Source organism: Scyliorhinus torazame, chromosome 5, assembly GCF_047496885.1.
Source record: "Scyliorhinus torazame isolate Kashiwa2021f chromosome 5, sScyTor2.1, whole genome shotgun sequence".
NCBI classification, from domain to species: Eukaryota; Metazoa; Chordata; class Chondrichthyes; order Carcharhiniformes; family Scyliorhinidae; genus Scyliorhinus; species Scyliorhinus torazame.
The window spans coordinates 249,941,511-249,969,318 of record NC_092711.1 but is presented as its reverse complement, the minus strand read 5'-3'; the positions used below and the strand labels follow the sequence as shown (position 1 = coordinate 249,969,318).

Below are 27,808 nucleotides of genomic sequence, written 5' to 3'. Positions count from 1 at the left end.
TATAGCATATTGTTTTCAAAATTCTAAAGTGAGAAGTGAAGTGACTGTGAGACGAGCAGCTTGTCATTGGTGTTGTGCACCAGTAGGTGGTGGTGTGGCAGGAGCGGTCCAGGATCCTGTTGTGGCTCATCTTGCCCGTCTCCTCCTTCACGTCCCGGGAAGTGCCCCTCTTGCTTCAGAGACCAGGAATTTTGCTGCAAAATGAAGTGAGTTGGAGATTGAAATGATTACGTTACTGGTTTTCGAAATACGTTCAGTGAGGGAAGGATAGCCTCTGTTTGGTATGGACACAAGAGATTCCTCGGGGCTGTCATTTGCCGTATGATGGTCAATGGTCAGCATCGTTCATTCCGAGTCTGCAGCCATTTCCTCTGAAAACTGCTGCTTGTACAGAGCTTGTTTTCAGCACTAACTCTTCATTCATTTCAAATAGAGAAGGGTCAAGGTGATGGGTGACAGGGCGCTGAGCAGACTAAAGTGTGATCAAAGAGTATCTGAGCTGAAGTGTTTGTTGTCAGCAGTAGTTTGGTCCATGGAATGAATCTTGTCATTAGCATTAAAACAACGATAACCCTTTTTGTGACCACAGATAGTGAATTAAATCTGTCCGCCACTCTGCTTTTACCGTTTGTGATGCCCTCCCTCGACCATGACATCTTCCTGCTGGCAAAAATCTCCTAAAGCCCTTCCCTCTGTTTCTGTTTCCCTTTCCTTTGCTCTCTTCCCCACTATCCTTCCCTTTGGCCCGTGAAGCACCTTTAGGGATTTTACACAGTGGAAATGTGAGTTGTTGAACCATGATCTTGCGAATGGAAAAAAAAACCTCAGCACACAAATTCAAATGGGCATTGGAAGATGTTAGAGATGGACGGCTTTCAGGAAAGTACTGAGCCTGGAAGAACTTAAGGTGAACAGAGTAAAAGAGACAAATGTAAATTCATCAGAAAAAAATAAACTTCTGCACTCTGGGAATTCATGGAAGAGGAATTACAACAATTTTTTTTTAATAAGGAAACTTGTGTAGAAGTCTGAAATCACCTCGAAGCATACTGTTTTCTAACTTAGTCTTTGAGTATAATATGTCCTTAACCCTTAGTACAGACCTTCTTTCATTTTGAAAGACTTGTGTCACTCCCTCTGTGGAGTCTTGCAGCGTTCCTTGTGTGGAATCGTGCATCGGTCTCGCTGTGGCATCTTTCATCACTTTTTGTGTGGAGGCTGGGACCCTTCGTGGTGCGTGAACCACTCTGTGTGGAGTCGGGGACTGCTCGCGGTGCGTGGACCATTCTCTGTGTGGCAGCAGGCCGCTCACTGTGGGCTTCTACCGCTCTCTGTCTCCTGGTGTCAGGCCGCAGCATAATCCTGCACTCCCGAGTCGGGATGTCGTATATGCTGGGTTGAAGATCCTCAAATCCGAAGAACACGTCCGTGTCTGTGTCGGATTCTTCACTGTAGAACACATCTCGTTGCGGTTCGGATTTGGTACAGGGGTCGCCATCGCCAATGATGGAATCATCATCTGAGTTGTAGTCTTCTAGGACCATATCATCACGTTTTGTGTCGGAGCTGGCATTGGGCTCGCGATGTCCAAAGAAGAATTTACGGTCTGAGTCATAATCTTCAAGGACTGTATCATCTCTTTGGGCGGTGCTAACTGCTTGTTGCAGGGTTCTGCAGAGGTTACTTTCAGTTACTGGTCTAAGTTCAGGCATTGTGCTGTCGTTCCAGGTGAAAGAATCTGGTGTTGAGGCTTAAAAAAATTTTCCCCTTGTTTTGGGACATTTCCCCTTTAAGTGGGCGTGGTCAGGGGCCTCTGATGTCACGACGTGTGTGACGTCGTGCGTTGGAAGCGATTGTGCATGCGCAGATCGCTGTTCCTTTACTTGGGGCCTTGTTCTCAATTGCGCATGCGCAGACGGACCTTCCCATTCTGTGCACTCTTCGCGCAACTGCGCATGTGCAGCACCTTTTCCAAGATGGCTGCAATTCAAAACTGCCGTTCGTTGCTGCAGGCCTACCTCGTGGTGAGTTTTGGCGCCTCTTTTACCTTTTCTTCTTGTATGTTCCTTGCAGAATTCTTGGAATTTGTCCAGGTCTGCCTGGAAGTCACCCTTGTTTTGCCCCTTTGAGTATTTGAAGGTCTGGAAGATTTCAGCTGCTTCTGGACCCGCGATGGTAAGTAGAAGCTTTATTTTCTCTGCATCCGCCACACCATCTAAGACAGACGCTACCAGGTAGATCTCGAATCTCTGCCTGAACCAACGCCAGTTTTCACTGAGATTGCCTTGGTACCTGAGCTGCTGTGGAACCGGAATCCTGAACATCATCTTGCCTGGCGGCTGTTGCTGGTTGTCACTGTTTTGTTGAGTTGAGCTATGTGGATTTAACAGTCACTCCTGGGTACCATGTTTTGTTATGCTCTTGACGTAGCATAAGCTGCTTCCTTGATGTGCACTCTGACAAAGGAAGGTTCAAACTTGGAGATAGCTTTAACACATTTATTAAACTGTTAACGATTCTCTTACTTGGATTTGACTCGACTGTTAATCCTTCTATAGCTACTCAAACTGACAAACCCATCTGCTACAATCCACGTGGTGGGTGTGATGTTCAATCAACCCTGTGTCTGTACTCACTGAGTGTCTCCACTGGAAAGAGGAAGATCATGTGTGCTGTGTCCTTTTATATAGGTTGATGTAATGCCCTCCTGTGGTAGTGTCACCTCTGTGTGTGTGTCGTGACTGCCCATTGGTTGTGTCCTATCTGACAGGCCTATTGGTTGAATGTCTGTGTGTCATGTCTCTGGTGCTCCCTCTAGTGTCTATCTAGTCTACGTGTATTTACATTAATCCCTTGTGTATTTACAGTGATGCATATCACCACAGACGGCTTTCAGGAAAGTACTGAGCCTGGATGAAATTCAGGTGAACAGAGTAAAAGAGACAAATGTAAATTCGTCAGAAAAAACTGAACTTCTTCACTCTGTGAATTCATGGAAGAGGAATTACAACAAATCTTTTTTAAAAAGGAAACTTGTGTAGAAGTCTGAAACGACCTTAAATCATACTGTTTTCTAACTTAATCTTTGAGTGTAATATGTCCTTAACTCTTAGTACAGACCTTCTTTCATTTTGAAATTAGGATTTGCACTCGAATCAGAAAATCCCACCTCCCATTAGATCAGCTGGAGTAAATCTGTTGTACGTGTCACTGTTCTACAAGAGTGTGTAGTTTGGGGAACAAGGGTAGAAGTCTGTGCAGTCAGTCTGTGGAGGATTCAGCGATGTTTACAGATGTCAGTCATGGCCAAATTGCTGCTTGACATTAATATATTTTAAAAGGGTTTCTTTTGATTAACAGTTTGTTCAATCTATGAAAGTTTCCCCTGTTCTTTTCACACAGTTACAAATGGTTCAAAGGGATACAAAGATTCAATTTTATGTTTACAGACCCAGTGAACAAAATTTTATTGTTTGTATCTGCAAGTTGCCGTGGTCCCATAGTTTGTGTTCAGAGCAGTCAGTGAGAATGATTTTTGCTTGTGTGTTGGCTAGGAGAGTTGTTGATTTTGTGATCCTGATGCCTATCCACTCACTATCACGACAAGGAGGTAGTGAGGTGCATATATTTTCTTTCACAGGATGTGTGTGTCGCTGGTTAGGCCAGCATCTGTTGCCCATTCCTAATTTCCTTGAGAAGGTGGTGGCGAGCTGTCTTGAACGTCTGGAGTCCATGTCGTGTAGGTACACCCACAGTGCTGTTCAGGAGGGAGTCCAGGATTTTGATCCAGGGACAATGAATGAATGGCAATATAGTTCCAAATCAGAATGGTGTGAACTTTGGAGGGCAACCTGCAACTGGTGGTGTTCACATACATCCGCTGTCCCGTCGTTTTAGAGGTAGGAGTCACGGGTTTGGACTCCACTGTCGAAAGAGCCTTGATGAGTTGCTGCAGTGCATCTTGTAGATGTGCAACCACTGCACATTGGTAGTGGAGAGAGTGGATGTTGAAAGTGGTGAATGGGGTGGTGATCAAGAGGGCAGTTTTGTGCTGGATAGTGTCAAGCTTCTTGAGTTTTGTTGGAGCAGCACTCATCCAGGCAAATGGAGAGTATCCTACTATATTCCTGACTTGTGCCTTGTAGATGCTGGACAGGCTTTGGGGAGTCAGGAAGTGAGCTATTTGCTGCAGAATTCCAATTTTCTGACCATTTCTTGTAGTCACATTATTTATATGACTATTCCAGTTCAGTTTCTGGTCAATGGTAATGCCCAGAATGTTGAGAGTGGGGGATTCAGCGATGGTAATGCCATTGAATGTCATGGGGAGATGCTTAGATTCTCTCTTGTTGGAGATGTTCATTGCCTGGCACTTGTGTGGTGCAAATGTTACTTGCCTCTTATCAATCCAAGCCTGAATGTTGTCCAATGTTGCTGCATATTGGCATGGACTGCTTCAGTATCTGAGGAGCTGCGAATGGTGCGAAGCATTGTGCAGGCATCAGCAACTGTCCCCGCTTCTGACCTTCCAGTGGAAGGAAAGTCATTGATTAAGCAGTTTGGGGCCATGAAATTACCTTGGTGAACTCTTGTAACAATAGCCTGGTAATTGGCCTCGCTAACCATAACCATCTTTCTTTTGACAGGTACGACTCGAACCAGCGGAGAGTTTTTTCCCCTGATTTCTATTTACTTTGATTTTACGAAGCTCTTTGATGCTGCCCTCGGTCAAGTGCAGTCACTCTCTTCTCACCTCTTGAGTTCAGCTCTTTTGTCCATCTTTGCACCAAGACTTAATGAAGTCAGGAGCTGAGTGGCTCTGGCAGAACCCAAAGTGAACATCAATGAGCAGCTTACTTCTGTGTAAGTGCTACTTGATAGCACTGTCAAATACACATTCCGAGCTTGATCAGATTGCAATTATCCTGTTTTTATGTACAGGACACCTGGGCAATTTCCCACATTGTCGGGTAGATACCAGTGTTGTAACTACTGGAACAGCTTTGCTAGAGTGTGGCTAGCTCTGGAGCACAAGTCTTGAGTACTGCTGCTGAAATGTCATTGCTGTTGTCATTGCAGTATCCAGTGCTGTCAGCCATTCCTTCATTTCAAATGAAGTGAATCAAATTGGCTGAAGACTGGTATCTGTGATGCTGGGGACCTCCGGAAGAGGCATGATTGGCTGATGATGGTTGTAAATTCATATGAGAGATTGATGGCTGCAACAAGGGGGAAATGGCTCCGCCATCCCACCTTGGCTGAGACATTCGGGGCTTCCCAGTCTGTGAAAAGGTAATGAGAGCTCCATCATCCACTGTACACCGGAGAGGGTATCATGGAAAAGCTGACCGCATCTCTGTAGATGATGGCTCCAAGTTCCGTGTCGTAGTTGAAGAGGGAGGAGAACATGGGTCGATACTTGGAGGAGTTTGGAGATTATGCCAATACCCTGACTACAGTTGGATTGGTAAAAGTAGATCAAGCAGGGGCAGTCCCACTGAGTTGGACAAAGAGAAGCATTCGTTCAAAACTTTCTAAGACTCTGCCGAATCTTTCAGGGAAGTGGAGGAGGTATCGTAAAAGTCTTGAAATCCAATGTAATAAAAAGGAATTTAAATTCACTCACCTTTAATTCAATGGCTTTGATGAATTAACTCGATTCTGGACTGCTTTCCATTGCATTTATTTTTGTTGAGTTGTCAACTTTCATTATATGTTGGCTTTTCTGAATGGTTGAGTTCGCAGGTATGAGACTGCTTAATGTAACAATGCAGCAAAATATTCTGAAACACTTCACAGAGAGACAGGCATAGAGTAGGAACAAGAACAAGTTTTGAGCATGAATTTGTGAGTTTTATTTTTCTTTTTTTAAATAATTTTCGAATACCCAATTAATATTTTCCAATTGAGGGGCAATTTAGCGTGGCCAATCCACCTACCCTGCACACATCTTTGGGTTGTGGGGGCGAGACCCACGCAAACACTGGGAGAATGTGCAAACTCGACATGGACAGTGACCCAGAGCCAGGATCGAACCTGGGACCTCGGCGCCGTGAGGCAGCAGCGCTATCCACTGCACCACCGTGCTGCCCTGTGAGGTTTTTGTTTGAAGGAAAGTGCAGATAAGAGGCAGAGTGGTTCATAGAATCATAAAATGTACAGTGCAGAAGAAGGTCATTCGGCCCATCGGGTCTGCACCAGCCCTGGGAAAGAGCACCCCACCTAAGCCCACACCTCAACCTTATCCCCGTAATCTAGTAACATCATCTAACCTTTTTGGACACGTAAGGGGCAATTTATCACGGCCAATCCAACTAACCTGCACATCTTTGGACTGGGAGGAACCTGGAGGAAACCCATGCAGACACGGGGAGAAAGTGCAAACTCCACACAGACAGTCATCCCGAGGTCGGAATTTAACCCGGTTCCCTGGAGCTGTTTTGCAACAGTGCTAACCACTGTGATATCGTGCCATTCTACGCGATAATTCTTTTTTTAAAATATAAATTTAGAGATCCAATTAAGGGGCAATTTAGCGTGGCCAACCCACCTACCCTGCACATCTTTGGGTTGTGGGAGCGAAACCCACGCAAACACAGGGAGAATGTGCAAACTCCACACGGACAGTGACCAGGGCTGGGATCAAACCTGGGACCTTGGCGCCGAGAGGTAGCAGTGCTAACCACTCTGCCACCGTGCTCCCCCACCACAAGATAATTCTGAGATGGAGTGTTGAAATAGCTGAAGGCCAGGGTCTCATAGTAGAGGGGGAAGGTTACACCGTATTCTGGAAGTTGGGAATGAAGGAATTTGCAGTAGTAGTGTGTGAGACGAGGGGGAAATTATGAAACAGTCATCAGAATTTGGAAAGCTATGTGTTGTGAGCCAAATGGTTAGTGGAGTTGAACGGGAACTAGAGTAATTGGTGAGCATGACAGTGTGCAGGATAGAATAGATTGTTGTGAAGAGAGTTCTGCGTGAGATGGCAATTGCGTGGTGTGGGGTCTAGGCGCAGACCAGAGGGCATTGAAGAGACCAAGTCTAGAGAGTGTTGGAATATAGCTGTGGCTGTCCTAAAATGATCCATCATACACCTTGATTCAATTAGCATGATAAAAGTTCCCATCAGTGGAATACGCACGTGGACCTGACAAATTAATATTTTGTTTGAGTACCATAGTCTCAACACATCTTATAATCAATCATTTTGGTTTTTTTAATCCCCGTACTTAGTCCACTCACAAAAGTGAAACTCATCAATGAGCTAAATGCAAGAGAGGCAGAGCTGGGTGTTCAAGATAAAGTGTCCTGGCATTCGGAGTACAAGGACAGTGCCTGGATCTTTCTGGGTAAGCGAAATCTTCTCCAAGTTTCTAATCTGTCATTGTTTTAGTGGCAACAGTACTTATGGCCAGAAGTATTAGTTTGTTTAAAATCTAAATATAATTGAATTTATTTTCTTTTATATTGCTAAACGTAAGGTGTATCAAAATTTGTTTTTGAATTCCAGCATTACGTGGAAAGATCTAAAGCAGATTTTCTAATTAGGATGATGAAAGAAAGAAAGGGGCTGTGTGAGATGGGGTTACTTATTATCTTTCCTTGTGCACCACAACTCGACATGTTTTGCCTGGAACTCAGTCTCTGGCACATTTCACCACACGGCACCTCTAAGGACACACTCCTGATTTGGGGCGACATAGTGGTTAGCACTGCTGCCTCACCGCATCAAGGACCCGGGTTCAATTCTGGCCTTGGGTGACTGTGTGGAGTTTGCACTTTCTCCCTGGGTCTGCGTGGTTTTCTACCTGGTGCTCTGGTTTCCCCCACAGTCCAACTATGTGCAGGTTAGGTGGATTGGCCATGATAAAATTGTCCCTTAGTGTCCAGAGGTGTGCAGGTTATGTGCAGTTACGGGGATAGGGTGGGGGAGTGGGTCTAGATAGGGTGCTCCTTCATGGGGTCGGTGCAGACTCAATGGACCAAATGGTCTCCTTCTGTACTATGGTTCACCTTGGCAACTCCTAAATGAACACCAGAAACCTGGCAAGAAAAGAGATGGTTACAGGACAGATATGTTACATGTAGCAATTACCATAGAATCCCTACTGTGCAGAAGAAGGCCACTCCGCCCATCAAGTACGGACCAACCCTCCGAAAGAGCACTCGACCAGGGCCCACCCACCGCCCCTATCCCTGTAATCCTGCGTATTGATCATGGCCAAATCTGAGCACCCGGAGGAAACTCGCACAAACACAGGGAGAACGTACAAACTCCACACAGTCACCTGAGGTCGGATTCAAACCCAGGTCCCTGACGCTGTGAGGCAGCAGTGCTACCACTGTGCTGCCGGTTAATATACCAGTCTTGGATTAATGTATGGTGCTTATTTAACTGCTTCTAGTTGTCATAGATATAATCCCCAACTGCCAACAGCCTGAACTAATTAAGATATTGTTGAAACCTCTTTAACTCTTGTATAATCAGGATTTGTGATTTGTAAGTGCAGTGCTACTTTCCTTTCCCTAATTCTGTTTATATAACGAAAACATAATTTCCCAAGTAACTATTACAAAGTTAGCCACGTAAAAGTAAAATCACCGTAGTCTCACATGACCTTAAGCCGCTTTCCCCTTTGAGGGAGAGAGCTGACTGGTGGTGATTTAACCTGAGGATCACCACATCGCAGGCGAGGGATAAGGTTGAGAAGGTGGGGCCTTCATGAATAACCTCAGCCAGTATGGGAATTGAACCCGTGCTGTTGGCCTTGCTCTGCATCACAAATCAGCTGTCCAGTAGCCATGGAAACTTCAACGCATTTCAGTTTAATAAAATCTTGGGGTGGCACAGTGGTTAGCACTGCTGTCTCACGTGCTGAGGGCCAGGGTTCAATCCCAGCACCAGGTCGCTGTCCAGTCACTGTGGAGTTTTCCCCGTGTCTGCATGGGTCTCACCCTCACACCTCAAAGATGTGCTGGGTAGTTGGATTGGCCACGCTAAATAGGGTGGCACAGTGGTTAGTACTGCTGCCTCAGCACTAGGGACCCAGGTTCAATTCCGGCCTTGTCTGTGTGGAGTTTGTACTTTCTCCCCATGTCTGCATGGGTTTCATCCGGGTGATCCGGTTTCCTCCCACAGTCCAAAGATGTGCGAGTTAGGTGGATTGGCCATGCTAAATTTCCCCTTAGTGTCCAGGGATGTGCAGGTTAGGCTGTGGGGATAGAGTGGGGTGGACATGTGTAGAGTGCTCATTGGAAGGGTCGGTGCAGACATGTTACGCTGAATGGCCTCCTCCTGCATTGTAGGGATTCTAAGGAATTGCCCCTTGGAAATTTTTTTTTTAAATAATAAAATCTTTTGGTCCTAGTTGGATAGAAATAGTAAATCCACATTCCCTGTTCAAAAGTTTGTTATTAATAAAATGACTTAAAACCATTTTGTCTCCTGTACTATGAAAGTAAATTTAAATTTACTTGTGCAGTGTTCTGGTCCTATCTGTCTCTCTTTGCAATGTGAATGACGCCTCATTCCTGCGCCTTTTGCACCTTCTCTGTGGTCGTCTTTCATTTCTGAGTCATAGAGTCATACAGCACAGAAAAGGCCCTTTGGCCCATTGAGTTTGTGCCGGCAAAAAACAACCACCTAACTATTCTAATCCCATTTTCCAGTACTTGGCCCATAGCCTTGTATGTCTTGTGATCGCAAGTGCACACCTAAATAGTTCTTGAATGTTTTGAGGGTCTCTGCCTCCTTCACCCTTTCAGGCAGCAAGTTGCTGCCATCCACCACCGTCTAGATAAAAAATGTTTCTCCTCACATCCACTCTAAACCTCCTGCCCCTTACCTTAAATCTGTGCCCCTTGGGAAAAGTTTCTTCCTGTCTACTCTATCAATGCCCCTCATAATTTTATACATCTCAATCATGTCCCCTCTCAGTCACCTCTGCTCCAAGGAAAACAATCCAAGTCTATCCAATCTCTCTTCGTAGCTATAATTCTCCAGCCCAGGAAACATCGTGGTAAATCCCCTCGGCACCCTTTCCCGTGCTATCACATCCCTCCTATAACATGAGTTTCAGAACTGCACGCAATACTCCAGCTGTGGCCTAACCAATGTTTTATACAGTTCCAGCATAACTTCCCTCTTCAATCATCTTCTATTTCTTCCACCTTACCCCATCAATTATTTTATAAGTTTCTACTATTGTAAAACATATTCTATGAATTAACTTATCATGACAAACACTAAATGGCTCTCTGAACTGAACAAGATTCTTTTTGAATTCTCTAACCAGAGTTCTTTCCTTGAGGTACTAGTTGAGAAATCTGCCGGGGTTTTCTACCACATTCTACCGCAAGCCTACCTTCACTGGTCAATATGCACATTGAGATTCTTACAGTTCCACACAGCATAGGATTGGCATTATCAGCAATCATATAAATCAGGCCCGAGCCATTTGCTCATCATTGATGCTGAAATAGGGTACATCAAAGGCATCCCGTGGGATAGCAGCTATCCGATCAGATCATTTTTTGCTGTATGTTGCACAAACCCATGAACGGGCTTAAGGCCATCACTTTCGGTCCTGAAATGTGCCCAATCTATGTCACATTACCCCAGAAAAGCAAGGTATCTCAAATATTTGAGCAACAGTTGAAGCTAGCCGTTTCACGCTGCTACTATACAGTAGCAACACAAATGATATTTGCCACTAGCAGGATGCTCCTGTCAAGCCAAAATGCACAAATGAGTAATGTGATATATGAATTTCAATGCCAGTGTGATGCTCGGTATGTAGGCTGTAAAACCAAAGGCTGGCAGATTTTTTGGGAATCATTCATGGGATGTGGGTATTGCTGGCAAAGCCAGTATTTATTGCCCATCCCTAATTGCCCTTGAAGTGAGTGGTTTGCTAGGCCATTTCACAGGGCAGTTAAGAGTCATGGTCATCATTAGACTTTTAATTCCAGATTTTATTGGGTTCAAATTTCAACATCTGCTGTGGTGGGATTCGAACCCGGGTCCCCAAAGCATCACCCTGGATCTCTGGATTACTAGTCCAGCAACAATACCACTATGCCTCAGATAGCATGTCCCTTCTGTTGTTTGCAGTGGGCAAGGTACAGACCGTATCCCTGTGCTTGCAAAACTCAAACAGTGCCCAACATTAGATCTGATTCTGATTGGACAACATTTGCTAACTAATTCTCAGTGAGCTAAGAATTAACGCTGACAACCCGTCTAAGATTTGTTTGGTAGAAGTTGAGTATTGGTGAACACAGCAACCAATCAGAGTCCACTTGCCAACCAATCTGCATTCTCTTCTCGTACAGTCTCAATTTGTCTTGCAATGTATTCTTGTGCTTATCCTCATGAGTACAAGACAAAACCTTCGGAAAAAATTGACTTTTTTTCAGCAATACAGTTTATGATTGCCACTCAGGCTCGCAGTGTGTGTTTTGAAAGCTATGTATATTAATACACAGGGCCCTGTTCTTTGCAGACAGAAAGAAAATGTATAAAAGCAAATTACTGCGGATGCTGGAATCGGAAACAAAAACAGAAAATACTGGAAAATCTCAGTAGGTCTGACAGCATCTATGGAGAGAGGACAGAGCTAACATTTCGAGTCTGGATTACCCTCCGTCACAGCTGACAGTGTAATCCAGACTCAAAATGTTAGTTCTGTCCTCTCTCTACAGATGCTGTAAGATCTGTTGAGAAAGAACACCTGTTTCGGCTAAACAAAATAAGTGACCGCCATTTGCTGGTTCATTCCTCAATGCCTTGACCAATCAGAGTCGAGCTGCCTGGCTTAAATCTCAAACAATGCTTGGCAGTTAACTGTCAGTCCCCATCAACTGGTGCATTCTCCATGGTAAATTCTCTACCAATCAGAGTTCACTTGCCACCAATCAGCACTCTTGTTTGTATACATTGTTGTTCCCTCTATATTTGGGGTTCTTGCGAATTATCTTGATGAGTGCAAGCCAAAGTTTTGATGATAAAATGTATTTTTTAAAAAAATATGTTTATTGAAACTTTTTCCATAATAAACAAAACCATAAAACTCAATTAACCAAAGTTACACAATAGACGAAGAGACTCACAAGCAAACGGACATATTAATTTGAAGTCCTGAAAGACGTGCTTGTTAGGTGGATTGGTCTATCTGAATTCCCTCTCCGTGTACCCGAACAGGTGCTGGAGTAACCTCATTGCAGTATTAATGTAAGCATATTTGTGACACTAATAATGAATATTATTATTATGGTGGAACCTTCTCCAAATGTAAAAAAGACCATGTGGTCACCCAACCAAGCTGAGGCACTAGGCGGAGTAGGAAACCTCCACCCAAGCAGAACCTGTCTCCAGGCTATCAACGAGGCGAAGGTGAGGGCATCCGTCTTCACCCCTGACTGAAGCACCGGCGAGTCTGATACCCCAAATACTGGCCACAAGCATACATGGATCCAAATCAACATTGAGTATCTCCAACATGGTGTCGAAGAAAGAGGCCCAGAAGCTTTACTAACTTGGTGCAAGACCAGAACATGAGTGCGGTTAGCCAGTCCCTGAGAGCAGCGCTCACCGTTGTCTTCCACCCCAGAGAAAAACCCACTTAGTCAGATGCACTCTATGCACCACCTTGAATTGAATCAAACTTAGCTGAGTACATGAAGACGTGTGATTGACCCTTTGAAGGACTGCACTCCACACCTCACTGTCCAGAATGAGATCCAATTTATCGTCCCTCAACGAAGCTAATTCCAATGAGAGGATGGAGCCATATATGCCTGGAATAGTTCCCCCACCAGACCCGGCCAAAGACAAAATCCTCTTCAACAGGGAAGAGGGTGGTGCCAAGGGAAAGGAGGGAAAATCCTTGCGTGGAAAATCGTGAATCTGAAACTACCTAAAAATCGGAGCCGGGCAGTTGTAATTTCTCCGGCAACTCCTTAAAACTGGCAAACGTCGGGCAGCACGGTGGAGCAGTGGATTAGCCCTGCTGCCTCACTGCGCGGACGTCTCGGGTTCGATCCTGGCTCTGGGTCACTGTCCATGTGGAGTTTGCACATTCTCCCCGTGTTTGCATGGGTTTCGCCCCCAAAACCCAAAGATGTGCAGGGTAGGTGGATTGGCCTCGATAAATTGCCCCTTAATTGGAAAAAATGAATTGGGTACTCTAAATTTATAAAACAAAAACTGGCAAACGTCCCCATCAAATAGGTCTCCAAACCCGGCCCCTCCCATGACTTAAACGTCGAGTCCAAACCCGCTGGCAGAAAAAAGTGGTTGTTGCAGATGGGGGCTTGCAAAGTCAGGGAACAGAGCCTGAAATACTGCCTGTACTGCTTCCAAATTCTCAGGGTGGACACCAGGGAAAATCTGGATTCAAGGAAAATCTGATTGGAGAGAAAGACAACGATGCAGGAGCTCCCTTCCATTTGTCCCCATGTCAAACCAGGATTACTGAACCACAACAGTATCTTCTCAATATTGGCTGCCCAATAGTAAAATATTAAATTGCATAGAGCCAAGCCCCGTGACTCCAAAGTCTATCTCTTTGGAGCAAAGCCCCACGGATCTTTGGAGTCTTTCCCACCCAAATAAAGGAGGACACTAATTTGTTGATTTTAACAATAGACTTGGGAAGAGAAATGGGGAGACGTTGCAAAAGAAAAAAAATCTCGAGAGTATGTTCATCTTAATAGTCTGAACCTTGCCTGCCAAGGACAGGGGGGTGGGGGGTAGGGAGGGAATGTTATCCCACCTCTAAGTCTGACTTGACACTATCGACCAGATTAGTGTAATTTCATTTATGAAGCAAGGTCCAATTATAGGCCAGCCAGACTCCCAGATAATGAAAGCTAGTCTTGACAAGATGAAAAGGTAGCGTCCCCAGTTGGGATCTCCTCCCTGGGGTTGACCAGGAAACATTGACTCTTGTCCAAGTTCAACTTGTACCCAGAGAAGGAGCCAAAACTCCGAAGCAGCCTCATTATCTCGTCAACAGAGACTACTGGGTCCGTAATATAAAGAAGTAGATTATCTGCGTAAAGGGACACCAGATGCTTCACCCTTTCCCGATTTATCCCACTCCATTTAATAGAGGACCTCAGTGCTATAATGAGCGGTTCTATTGCCAAAACAAACCGGAACGGAGACCATTGGCACCCCTGTCTCATTCCCCTATTTAAGAGGAAGTAACTAGAGAGTTCAGGAAATTTGTACAAACACTAGCAGCGGGGGCCCTACAGTAGTCGAATCCAGGAAATAAACCTGTGACCATATCCGAACCTCCCAAGAATCTCAAATAGATATTCCCACTCCACTCTATCAAATGCCTTTCGATATCGAGAGAAACAATCACTTCCAGTTTGGACATCGAGGAGGGGAAAAGGACAATGTTTAGCAGTCAGTGTATATTGGCTGACAGTTGTCAACCCTTAGCAAAACTTGTCTGATCCTCCGAGATCGCCTCTGGCAAAGCAGGGCTCCAGCCGCAGGGTTCCAACCGCAGCGCCAGCACTTTGGCAATAAACTTATTATCCGCATTTAAGAGAGAGATAGTGTGAGACCCACACTCTGTTGGGCCTTTGTCTTTCTTGAGAATCAAGGAAATAGAGGCCTGTGAGAGGGTAAGGGGCAACGAACCCTGGGATAAGGAATCATTAAACCAGAATTAAATTAAAGTCACTTGACGCTTCAGCTGGTGAGCTAAAAGATGACTAGCCTTCTCACCGTATTCATAAATCATGCCCCTCGAGCATCGCAGCTGGCCCACCGCTCTGTTGACAATTGCTTGCTCGAATTGTGTCTGCAGCTTTTTCCCACTTGCCAACTGGATAGGGGCAAGTGTGGACTGGTAGTCCAACTCCAGAATGGAGTCCACCAAATTCTGCTGCTCCGCCCTCACTCTCTTCACCATGTGTGCATTATAGGAGATAATCGCCCTCCGAGGCCGACCCCAAAAGTTTTCCACAGCATGGGAGGTGAGATTGACTCACTTTTATTACATTTTATATAGTCCCCAATGGCAGTGGACATGTGTTCACAAAATTTCTGGGAGGGACCTGACTCTAGGCCAAATCAACAAAGTGCGGATCATGGTCTGAAATCACAAGCGCGGAGTACTCAGCAGTAACCACCGAAGGGAGGAGAGACCTATCCTGCACAAAAAATTGATCCACGAGAATACCTGGTACTTGAAAAATCTTTGTCACCTGGGTGCAAAAAAGTGTCAAGGATCTTACCCCCCCCTCATTTGCTCCATGCAAAACAACAAAGTTCTGGTCACCCCTGATGGAGTCAGAGATTTGGGTTTGGACCGATCCAGACTAGGGTTCAGAACACAATTAGTCCCCACTCAAAATAAGCTGATGCAAATCCAAATTGGGGAGAGAGGCCAGCAGATTATTAATAAAATTTGTATTGTCCCGGTTTGGGTCATAGATATTATCCAGAACTACTGGAGTGCCTGCCATTGGGGTCAGCCAAGATTCTAGAGGCAGAAAACTGAACCCTTTTATTAATTAATATTGCCGCACCCCTGGCTCTATTATCGAAGCCCGGGTGAAAGACTTGCCCTACCCACCCCTTTTGCAGCCTTGTCTGATCCCTGACCCACAAGTGTAGGTCTTGCACATTGCTCTTGCAAAAATACCACATCGGAATTTAAATTCTTATGATGAAAAAATACTCTCACCTTTTCCCTGGGCCATCCAATCCCCTGACATTTCAGGTGACCAAACAAATGAGGGGTCTCCCACACCCCCTCAATCCGGAATCAGCCATTTCTACCAAGAGGTACATAAAGGTGCAGCAACCAGGCCCACCCAAGGTGGCCGCCAAACCAAATCCCAAGACTAAACAAAGAAAAATTTGTAGGCGCTGTAGTAAACTCCCACCACCCTTGCCTTTGGATACCACCCCACCCAAATATGAGTACAAATAGAAGCAAGGCGAGCACCAACATCTAAAAGCTACTAACAAATCTAAACAAAACAAGAACTCTTCAGCTCATTATCTAAAAAAAACTACTGTAATGGGCTGCAGCCAACCCTTCAATGCTGCTCACGTTATCTAACTCTTAGGTTAGCAGGGAGGCTCACTAGAGTTAAGAAAAATAGTTACAAACAACAAAATACTAAAAACCCCATAAACCATTGAGCTCTGACAGTGAGCTAGATATTTTCATAACAATCAAAACAGAACCCCACATAAAACTAAACCCCAAACTGCAAAAATTCAACCCCAACAAGAACAGGAAAATACAAAAATAAACATTGAAACACAACAGTGCAACAATTAAACCTGCCAGTCCCAACAACCAGAAAACTCAGTCACACTGCGCCCAACTACTTAACAAAGGAGTCCACCTCTTTTTTTTCACTGTGTTGATGTTTTTTCTCTGCTAAAGACAACCTGTTTCCCTGGCCATGTCTAAATAAAAACTAAGGCACAAACGGCCTTTCTAATATCCTACAGTCAAAAACCTTCAGTAATTTGACCAGTCAGTTCCGCTCCAAGACTGGAATGCTTCCATTCTAATCTCAGGAATTGAATGACTTCAATTCTTGTTGAATTTAATGGGATTGCCTGTGTCATGGGTTGATCTCTGCTGAGGATTCCTTTAAGATGATTTCAGAGGAGGTATTTTATTTTTAAGACTTGCTCCCATCAGTCGTAAACTAGGTGAAAGGAGAGCGTTTACTGTTTTACTGGAACCCACTGTTGTCAAAAGATTTTTCTCAATCAAGCAATTTAAGTGTTTCAATTGGAAAATATTTTAAAGGTTGAACAATCAATATTTTATTTTAACGTTTATTTCCTCTAACGCTTATTTGTTTATTGGCCCCCACTTGGATGGGGCTTTTGGTATCAACACTTCAGCCTTGTGTTTTTAAAAATGTGTCTTAAAAAATAAACTTATAACCCCATCCTATCCTATAGGTTGCTGTTCAAATTTTTCCTCCATATAGATTTGCTGAATCCAACTCTGGTGAGCATGACAAGTAGGAATGGGGTGGGCCAATCAGTCCCTCGAGTCTGCTCTGCCATTGATTAAGATCAAGGCTGATCTTTGATCTCAACTTCAATTCCCCTGCCTGATCCCCAAATCCCTTCATTTCCTCAAAGTTCTAATGTCAATAATCTCAACCTTAGAAATTTTAAATGGAATGTCAAATATTAAAAAGGAGGTTAACAAATGCTGAAGATGGCCTGCTGCATGTTTCCCACTGCCTGCGGTGCTGCTTACTAACCCACCCCTTGTACAGTACCACCTTCTGGCCCACTTTGCTGCTTGGTTGCCCATTGGATTATTTACACTGCTGCCTCTCATTCCAATAATTTACAAACAAAAGTCAAAATAGAGGCAGGTGGGAGGACTGAGGAAAATAAAGGTATTAAATGAGGGGAGGTTGCCAGAGGTGATATCTTAGCCATTTCGAGTGCAGATTGGCATTATGGTTTTAGTGAAGGTGACAGTTTGAAGTGGAATAAGGTGTGAACAGGATTTGGTGATATTGTGAAATGGCGCAGATTGAGGTCACGCAGTCAGCTCCTAGTACTTGATCTTGGTGTAAGATTTCACAATAGTGCTGATGACGGGTACGTTTGTGGCTCATTTACTGAGTATCACTGCTCAGCTGGGCTGATAGAAGCACTCTCCGAGAAGGGGAAGGTACTGAAAGGTGGGGGAGAAAATGTGATGTTTTTTCGTATTCCATGAAAAAGTTCTATTGTGTTTATTCTTTGAGTGAAAACTTAATTTGCTGTTTCCTAGGCCATTGGTATGAAGATTTGAACGCCAATAATAAACAGAAAATGTAATCAGATGTTTAAATAGCATACATTTCTCTTGTAAAATGTTTGTGACATCGACCCCAGATCTTATATTTATTAAGCTGAGTGTAGTACTGATTGTACAGACTCCTGGGCCTTGGCTATGCAAACATCAGCTGTGAGAGTTTGGTTTTGTCTGTAATTACCCTCTATTTTCTTGTTTCTAGGTGGCTTGCCCTACGAATTAACTGAAGGAGACATAATCTGTGTGTTTTCCCAGTAAGTATTATTTTTCCTTGCCCATTTTTCTGCTCACTTTCTCCACCTGAGACTAGATATTATGCTGATATGCAGTTCCACAGGTACGCCCCTCTTGAATTCCTCAATCAAGTGACTAGACTCATTAATCACTGGTGCAGCTTGATCTTGATTTCATTTGATGTTTATCCTTGCGCACTTAGAACAGAGCCTGTTGACTAGTGGGAGTAGATACTAATTAAGCTTTCCTTCTCGGATGCAATGGTACTGAGCCTAATTGTAGTAGACCCTGCCACTGCATCGATTGGGACCACCAAACAGTACAAACCATTGGAGATCACAAGCCTACTTGTGACAATAAACGATTATTATCAAATCTCGAACCTTCTTGGTCTGTGTTGCTCAGTTGTTCGCCAAAGCTTGCTGTGTGCAAATTGACTGCCACGCTTCCTACATCGCAACAATGACTGAATTTTAAAAATACAACATTAGCTTTAAAGTGCGTTGGATGATAAAAGCCACTTTATAATCACAAATCTTTTATTGTCTCAAAAACAGTATCATGAGCAGTGTGTGCTTGATTTGGTTTATCATTTCAGGATTGGTGAAAATAGTCTGGTTTTGTGCCAGTAGATGGCACAGTCTCATAGCTTTCACACCTTCCTGCAGTTTGATAACAATGCAGTGCATTTATCCAATACATTTAATGTAATAAAACCTCTCAAGGTGCTTCAAACAGAGGGCAGACATCAAACAGGAGTGGAAGAGCAAGGAGAGAAGACTGAATGCATGGTCAGAAAGATTTTAGAAGCGAGGAAGAAAGGAGCAAGACAAATAGATTTTGAGAGGAAGATCTGGAGAAGAACCAAGGTGGCTGAATTATCTTACACTGAAGGAAACACGGTGCGAGGGACTGGGTTATACAGAATGCTGGAGGAGGTTGTGTAGATGACCTGTGGAGAGATTTGTAAATCAGGACAAGAATTAAGTGCATAGGCAGGAGTGGAGGCAAGAGACAAGGTGAAATCTGAGAAGGGGTCAATGTCCATAAGTTGGAAAGAAATGGAGTTAGTGTAGGATGAGATAGATATATACTGTTCATTTGATGTCACTTCCAGCAAAATGTGCCGGAGTAACAGTTCTCCCTCTGGTTTTCCTCCCCTGCTTGCCCCTGAACTACTCAATAACAGTTGGAGCAGCAGAGAATAAAATGCTCTAAGAACTTTAAAAGAGAGGTAGAAAAGGGTGACTAGTTTGAACAGGGAAACAGTACCCGGAAAGGAGGGGGAGAAAGACCCAGTAGACATCTGGCAATGGCAGCAATACAACCTCCGCAGATAGTTTGGGAAATGACACGATGTACAGCCGGTGAGGTGGTCTCTGAATAGAAGGATTCGCCACCTGTGATCCACAGGCCCTTCCAGATTAGTGTGTTGGCAGATCTCTCCTGGATCAGATGCCTTCCCCGCAAGAGTGAACATTCAATACAGTTAGTCAGAGAGTGAGGCCTGGGATATCGGAGAGCGAAGGTAGATAGGGGAAAATGCAGAGAGTCTAACTCCATGTAAGAGAGCCTGAGTGGGAGGTTTATTGAGAAGGAGATGAGACAGCAATGGTGTATCTGGTGAGATGTAACCTCTGCTAAAAGTGTTGTAAGAGAGACGGAATAAATGCAGTAAACCATTAATCTTCATGTGACAGGTATGGGGAGATTGTTAACATCAATCTAGTTCGAGACAAGAAGACTGGGAAATCAAAAGGCTTCTGCTTTATCTGCTATGAGGATCAGAGAAGCACCATTTTGGCTGTAGACAACTTTAATGGAATTAAGGTGGGTATGAATGCAGGAGGAGGATCATGTAAAGATTCTCTGCACCATCGATATTGTATCTGGCAGATAATGTGCTTGCTTTATCGGCTGTGGATAAGCCAGACTGAAAATTGGGGTAAATTACAAGATTAAAATATTTTGCAAGTACTCCATACAGAAAAATGGGACTACCTTCTGTCCACAATAATTTTAATTGTAAAAAAAAAAAAAAATTTCAAATTTTACAAATAACATACGATCAGTATTTTGCCTGATTTAATCAATGTAAAAATCAGCAAGGAATTGATGACTGCTTTTCTTGTAACAGTACCTCAGAGAACATAAGATGATGTATGATACAAGAAAACATCATGTTTGCAAGTTCCGGTAATTGATCATGCAGTTCCAGGACATGATTTAAGACCATTCCTTTAACTCCCCACTTAAATTATTCTTTGTCCATAATTCGAGAAGGCATTGACTCATTTTGCTACTGTTCCTTGGTCAGTGGCATCTTCAAACAGCTTTTTCCTAGTGACCATTGTACATAGGGCAGCACGGTAGCATTGTGGATAGCACAATTGCTTCACAGCTCCAGGGTCCCAGGTTCGATTCCGGCTTGGGTCACTGTCTGTGCGGAGTCTGCACATCCTCCCCGTGTGTGCGTGGGTTTCCTCCGGGTGCTCCGGTTTCCTCCCACAGTCCAAAGATGTGCGGGTTAGGTGGATTGGTCATGATAAATTGCCCTTAGTGTCCAAAATTGCCCTTAGTATTGGGTGTGGTTACTGGGTTATGGGGATAGGGTGGAGGTGCTGAACTTGGGTAGAGTGCTCTTTCCAAGAGCTGGTGCAGACTCGATGGGCCGAATGGCCTCCTTCGGCACTGTAAATTCTATGATAATCTATGATATGTAAACTTTAGATGGTTTTATAGACATGGATGTTATCTTCATGCACATGGTGGCTTCCCCTGGATACATGAGTGAGCCCTGGCTGAGGCCAGTTATATTTCCTGTACTGCCACTCCCAGAAGATAACTCACGGTGGCATAATCAAATCTGGCACCTTTTCATACCGTAGGGCTCAGCTGCTCATTTGACCGTCAAATAAGTCATTTAAGTATTTCTGAACAAGGTGACTATCTAGTGGCTTCTGATTTTTTTAAACTTCTGTTAATTGATTAGAATTGCCACTGCAGATTCAAAATTTAAAGTGATTTAACATTTCAAAAGTTGTGAGCACATAAATAATCTGGCTTGAACTTTACAATAGAATTTGAAACTTCTGAAGTATTGCCAGTCCGGTGTGTAGCTATTGCCAAATCTAACTTGGAATACGGTAGTAATGCCACCATTAGCTGTTTGCAATTTTAATACATAAATTGCAAACTTATTGCAAGACGTTAAAATTAAATTTAAGTCGCTCTAGTAGTGGACTGATTTTGTTTTTAAAGTGCCATATTTAGTAAAGTTGGGTAATATTTGTATTTAGTTTATAAGATATATACAGGGTTTCTTATCCTTTGCAATGAAGATGACGACTGTTGTTTGTTGTTGCTGCTGTTACTATATCCAGATTAAATCAACAGCGTCAATGAGTGTTTGAACATATTCCAGTGATCCTACAACAGGACCCTACTCTTCGACAAGATATACAAGAAAAAGTTTCTCACCTGATAGGCAGTCCTCCTTTCTTTACAGCCTTCAGCAACCCTCTTCATCACACCAATTTTCTATTTTATTAGTACTATGATGTTGCTCCAAACTTTTACGTTTCTCGTACGTTCCACATACAGTTTAAAATTTACCGATATGAATGAGTAAAGGACATTAAATTGTTTTATCATTTGATAGAATGTATATGATAGACATAGCTGTGGCAGCATTGTGCATATTGAAACAATATTCTCTTTATGACGATTCAGTTACGCTCCAGTGTTCATCAAAGATGGACACCAATATTTTACATTTAAAAATGACCAAAAATTGTTATCTTAATGCAGTTAAGAAAATGCACGAGGGAAGTTGAAACAATCAACATCCTGGGGGCTACCATTGATCAGAAACTGAACTGGACTAGCCATATTAATACTGTGGCTAACAGGGCAGGTCAAAGGTTAGGAATCCTACGGCGAGTAACCCACTCCTGACCCCGCAAAGCCTGTCCACCATCTACAAGGCACAAGTCAGGAGTGTGATGGGATACTCTCCACTTGCCTGGATGAGTGCAGCTCCAACAACACTCAAGAAACTCGACACCAACCAGGGCAAAGCAGCCCGCTTGATTGTTTCCCTTCCACAAACATTCAAACCCTCTACCACCGACGAACAGTGGCAGCCATGTGTACCATTTACAAGATGCACTGCAGTAACTCACCAAGGTTCCTCAGACAGCACCTTCCAAATTCACGACTACTACCATCTAAAAGGGCAAAAAAGCAGCAGAAATCTATGAACCCCACAAACTGGAGATTCACCTCCAAGTCACTCACCACCCTGACTTGGAAATATAATGCCGTTCCTTCACTGTCACTGGGACAACATCCTGGTACTCCCTCCCTAACAGCACAAGGACTGCAGCGGTTCAAGAAGGCAACTCACCACCACCTTCTGAAGGGCAACTACGGGTGGGCAATAAATGCTGGCCTAACTGCGACGCCCACATCCAATTAAAGGAAGAAATAGCGAGGCACCTGGATGGAAATTGTCCCATTGGGCAGGCGCAGCATGGGTTCATAAAGAGCAAGTCGTGCCTAACTAATTTAGTGGAATTTTTTTGAGGGCATTACCACTGCGGTAGATAACGGGGAACCAATGGATGTGGTATATCTGGATTTCCAGAAAGCTTTTGACAAGGTGTCAAACAAAAGATTGCTGCATAAGGTAAAGATGCATGGCATTAAGGGTAAAGTAGTAGCATGGATAAAGGATTGGTTAATTAATAGAAAGCAAAGAGTGGGGATTAACGGGTGTTTCTCTGGTTGGCAATCAGTAGCTAGTGGTGTCCCTCACGGTTCAGTGTTGGGCCTACAATTGTTCACAATTTACATAGATGATTTGGAGTTGGGGACCAAGTGCAATGTGTCCAAGTTTGCAGACGACACTAAGATGAGTGGTAAAGCAAAAAGTGCAGAGGATACTGGAAGTCTGCAGAGGGATTTGGATAGGCTAAGTGAATGGGCTAGGGTCTGGCAGATGGAATACAATGTTGACAAATGTGAGGTTATCCATTTTTGTAGGAATAATAGCAAAAGGGATTATTATTTAAATGATAAAATATTAAAACATGCTGCTGTGCAGAGAGACCTGGGTGTGCTGGTGCATGAGTTGCAAAACGTTGGTTTACAGGTGCAACAGGTGATTAAGAAGGCAAATGGAATTTTGTCCTTCATTGCTAGAGGGGTGGAGTTTAAGACTAGGGAGGTTATGCTGCAATTGTATAAGGTTTTAGTGAGGCCACACCTGGAGTATTGTGTTCAGTTTTGGTCTCCTTACCTGAGAAAGGACGTACTGGCACTGGAAGGTGTGCAGGGGAGATTCACTAGGTTAATCCCAGAGTTGGGGGGGGTTGGATTACAAGGAGAGGTTGAGTAGACTGGGACTTTACTCATTGGAATTTAGAAGGATGCGGGGGGATCTTATAGAAACGTATAAAATTATGAAGGAATAGATAGGATAGATGCGGGCAGGTTGTTTCCACTGGCGAGTGAAAGCAGAACTAGGGGGCATAGCCTCAAAATAAGGGGAAGTAGATTTAGGACTGAGTTTAGGAGGAACTTCTTCACCCAAAGGGTTGTGAATCTATGGAATTCCTTGCCCAGTGAAGCAGTTGAAGCTCCTTCATTAAATGTTTTTAAGATAAAGATAGATAGTTTTTTGAAGAATAAAGGGATTAAAGGGAATAAAGGGTTATGGTGTTCGGGCCGGAAGTGGAGCTGAGTCCAAAAAAGATCAGCCATGATCTCACTGAATGGCGGAGCAGGCTCGAGGGGCCAGGTGGCCTACTCGTGCTCCTAGTTCTTATGTTCTTAAATGAAATTTTAAAAAGCAATTTGATTGGAGAACAGTGTGATCAGAGTGCAGTCAATAACCCTGAAGAAAAATATGGATGTGTCACAAAGGATTGGCAAGATACAAAACTAGCAAAGCCATGGTAACGGTTGCCATAGTTGGTGTCCCAGCGCACAACGACCGTTAACAGGATCGACGAGAAACAAAAGTGAATTCTTGATGTTTCCTTTTATTTCTCTTTTAAAGTAGAGTGTCTGGTCATTATTTTGTTAGCATTTCCATTCAGATGGTTACAATGGGATATGATTAAAGCTAATTTCATTTTATATTTTTGTATGGTGCCCTGAACATCTCGGACCTTTCTCTGATGAATGTTACATAACATTGGGTGTGGTACAAAGCAGTTTTTGTAAACTTGAATTGAAAAAATATCTTTTGCTGCTGTCTTGTGCTCTGAGGCTGTCGAAGAATGAAATAAAACTCCAACCTGTTTATTTTACTGAATTTAAATCATATTTGTCATATTATTGCATGCCAGTATTATGTAAGTACTCTCATTAATCTGAGTTCATATCTGTGTTGTGAGTATGCACTGACCACGAGAGTGAGGTTCTAGTCCAGTCAATCATGCAGAATACTTAATATGCTAACTCGTGAAAGATTGGCATGGGATAGATAGAAGCAGATTTTCTCCAGTAATAGAGCATCAAGAAACCATAGACATTTGAAGAAACACAGTGGGTAAGCATGATTCGAACAATCTGCTATAAGGACTAGCTTTGACATCTCGGTGTTGTAATTTTTGTGTTCATCCACCTTTCAGATAAAGGGGAGGACAATCCGTGTTGATCATGTGGCCAATTACCGTCCTCCAAAGGATAGTGATGACATTGATGATGTGACAAAAAGACTGAGAGAGGAAGGCTGTGCACCAAGAGCACCTCCTTCAGCACCAGTTTCCTCAGAATCGTCTGAAGAGGATGTTAGTGAAATGACTGCTAAAAAACGGAAGAAAGGTATGTGAAGTGAAATGTGTGGGTCAATGGCTTACGGATTGGATTTTGCCAAAGCTTTGGTTTGGGCAAATTAGGTGATAAGAGTTTATGAGTCACTGTTTTACAGCAACTCTGTGTCACTGGCGTACTGGTTCTATAAAATGGACTAGTTGCAGCTGCAGTTTGATATTCAAAATCCCCACACTCCTGGGATTGTATTTAGTATTCAGCAAGCTAGTGACCTAGCCTTTTTCCTCTGGATCTGTTCAAAATCCAAATCAAACTGACCGGTTAAAAACAGACCGAGGGAAGAGACCTGCATCAAATGCATTTGGCTAGTCTCAGTCCAGTTCCAAGTGCCGACTGAAGCACTGCTCAAAAGGGCCTCTAATTCAGTATGAATTGGCAATATTTTAGTTATTAATTTATGACATATTGGCTTTGCTGGCTAGGCCAGCGTATTACCCATCGCCAGTTGCTCTTGAGAAGGTGGAAGTGAGCTGCCTTCTTGAACATGGTGCAGTTCCTAAGGTGTAGATACACCCACAGTGCTGATAGGGAGGGAGTTCCAGGATTTTGATCCAGCGACACTGAAGGAACGCTGATATATTTCCAAGTCAGGATGATGAATAACTTGGTCAGTAAGGTTACAAACATGGCCCATGTGAGAAATGAAATGATAATGCTGGTGGTCTGCTGAGGTTGGCACAGAATGCAGGTGTTTTTTTTGTGCTACATTCTACCCGAGAATCCTTGATGTTGACAGTGGGTGTTGATAAGAGAAGTTATTTGTTGGGGCTAACATGGCCCCTTTTCGTGAGCCAGGTTTCACCGGAACATTTTTTTTGCTCTCTAGAAAAGAAAAAGAAAAAAAAGAAAGAAAAAAAGGAGAAAAAATTCAAACTGGCGAAGAAGGAGAGCGAGGAGCGAGCCACCAAGCAATTGGCCAAAAGCTCTGGCCGAAACCTATCCCCTCCACCACTTGTAAGAGTCAAGAGTGAAAGAGAGGATGCAGGATATGAGAAATACACTAGTACGAAACTGGACACTACTCAGGATTGCAGTGGGGATCGCAGGAATGACGAAAGAGGAAGAGGAGATGCAAGGAAACAAACAGATGGAGTTGATGAAATGAGAACCAGAGAGAAACATAATGAGAGAAGTCGGCCTAGGAACTCAGAGCGAGAAGAAAGGCGAAGAGATGATCAAAACGGCAGAGGAGCGTGCAATGAAAGGTCAGAAAGAGAAACAAGGTTCACTCACGGTGATGGGAGAGAGCTGAGAAACGACGAGGAAAGGCAGCGTGACCAAGAGAAAATGCGCAAAGAAGACAGGTTTGACAGAAAGTATGATGACAGAGAAAAATACAGGAAGTACGATCGCAATAAGAGAGAGGAGCGGGATTCAAATTGTGATAGCATCAAGCACAAAGAGAGGAGGAATGACCCTGACAACGTCAGCCATTACAAGGGAAGAGACAATCACAGAGATAGTGGTCATAGAAGAAACTGAGCAATTAGAAACTTTTTGCAGCTAAACTGAATGCATCTCACCATCAAAAGTCAAGAAATGAAAAGTTCAAGCAGTTAATAACCAGAGATAAAGACATCAGTCTGCAATTTGCTGCTTTCCTACAACCTGTTATTTTTTCTTAACAATTTCTCTTAGTTTGGACTATTCTTTCAATGGACAATATTAAGCAACATGCAAGACCGCTTGAAAAGATCACTTTTTAAAAATAAACTTTCAAATTGTCTATCTAATAATGTGTAAAATAAAAGTTTGATGATTTGTTTTCTAATTTTCTCCCTATCCTGAAGATATCAACTGAAGCAGGGGTTTGAATCTTCCAACATTTGTTACCCTCCAGTACTTCAATAGCTGGCTGTGCTTTATGCATGAAGCTAGTCATTGAGCACCAATAGCCTTTAAAGTCATGGCAAGGCATCCCAGCCAAGCCCATCCTTACTCTTACCTATGACCCCAGGCAGGCACATTCCAGCAGGGGGCACTGGAGAGCCAATGGCAGTGAAAGCACCAGCTGAGTTTCTTTTCATAGCTTTATCCCATCCTTCACCCAGGGAAGAGTGAAGCAATTGTAGTGTCCCAACTGTTAATCTAGCTGAGGTTCATTAAATCAGCAAGACCTGGGTTTAAGGAGCTCCTTGGTCAACATGGCTCCAATTCACCCCAGCACTGCAATCATCTGGGTTCTGTACACTTTCAATGTTTTTTCTGAAGTAACATATGTCATTCATAATATCGATTTGAATGGAAAATTGCTTCCTACTTGATTTTAATGTACGGATATCACTGCTTTCCTCAGAGTTTTAGGTGTGGCAACATATTTACACAAATATAATGGCAGAAATGGATGAAACACGTTAGAACCAACTGTGGAAAACCTGTCAGATAATTGTTTTGGGCTACCTGGAATTGTCCTTCATCTGTCATAGGGTTGGAGGAGTTGAAGCAGTAAAAACAATGGTCTATTTCCTGTGAGCTTACTGTAAGAATAGTGATATCAAATAAATAAGGCTTTCGAGTTATTCTGTGCAATGAAGTGTACATAAAAAGATTATTATAGAGGAATCGGAGTGAAATGACATTTCCAGAATTATTCAGTGTTTTTCTTCTCCATCAAGGTGCTCTGCCTCAGGCCTGATGCATGGATTAAGCATTTGCCTTCCCATTATTTAGAGGTAGTGTTGGCTGAACAAACACTAGCAGTGAAGATTGTAGGTTTCTTGTTTAAATGCTGCTCTTGTGAGACAACCAACCTTTATTATGAAAATACCTTTTAAGCTGCATCTGGATAAGGCTGTTGCCAGGCTGACATTTGACTGGGTAGCTTGCTGCGCTCCAGCTTTGAACTAGTTTGCCAATTTGTGAATCTTTTATTTAAAATTAAATCTCTGATTGCTCAAAGGAACATAGGAGCAGGA

The 27,808-nt window shown here is 43.4% G+C and overlaps 1 protein-coding gene across 1 annotated transcript; it reads left to right on the top strand.

The window, feature by feature from the left end:
• The first annotated feature begins 103 nt into the window (after positions 1-103).
• rbmx2 (RNA binding motif protein X-linked 2) lies at positions 104-26,664 on the top strand. Its single transcript, XM_072505327.1, has 6 exons — positions 104-206; positions 7,234-7,349; positions 18,019-18,070; positions 19,751-19,880; positions 24,692-24,884; positions 25,720-26,664. The coding sequence occupies exons 1-6, from the start codon at positions 202-204 to the stop codon at positions 26,373-26,375; spliced, it is 1,152 nt and encodes a 383-aa protein (XP_072361428.1). The 5' UTR covers positions 104-201; the 3' UTR covers positions 26,376-26,664.
• The last annotated feature ends 1,144 nt before the right edge of the window (positions 26,665-27,808 follow it).

Excerpts from the sequence above, each read along its gene's own strand:
- rbmx2 (XM_072505327.1), top strand. Across the intron at positions 7,350-18,018 it reads CAGTGCCTGGATCTTTCTGG|GTGGCTTGCCCTACGAATTA; the intron begins GTAAGCGAAATC and ends TCTTGTTTCTAG. Across the intron at positions 18,071-19,750 it reads ATAATCTGTGTGTTTTCCCA|GTATGGGGAGATTGTTAACA; the intron begins GTAAGTATTATT and ends TTCATGTGACAG.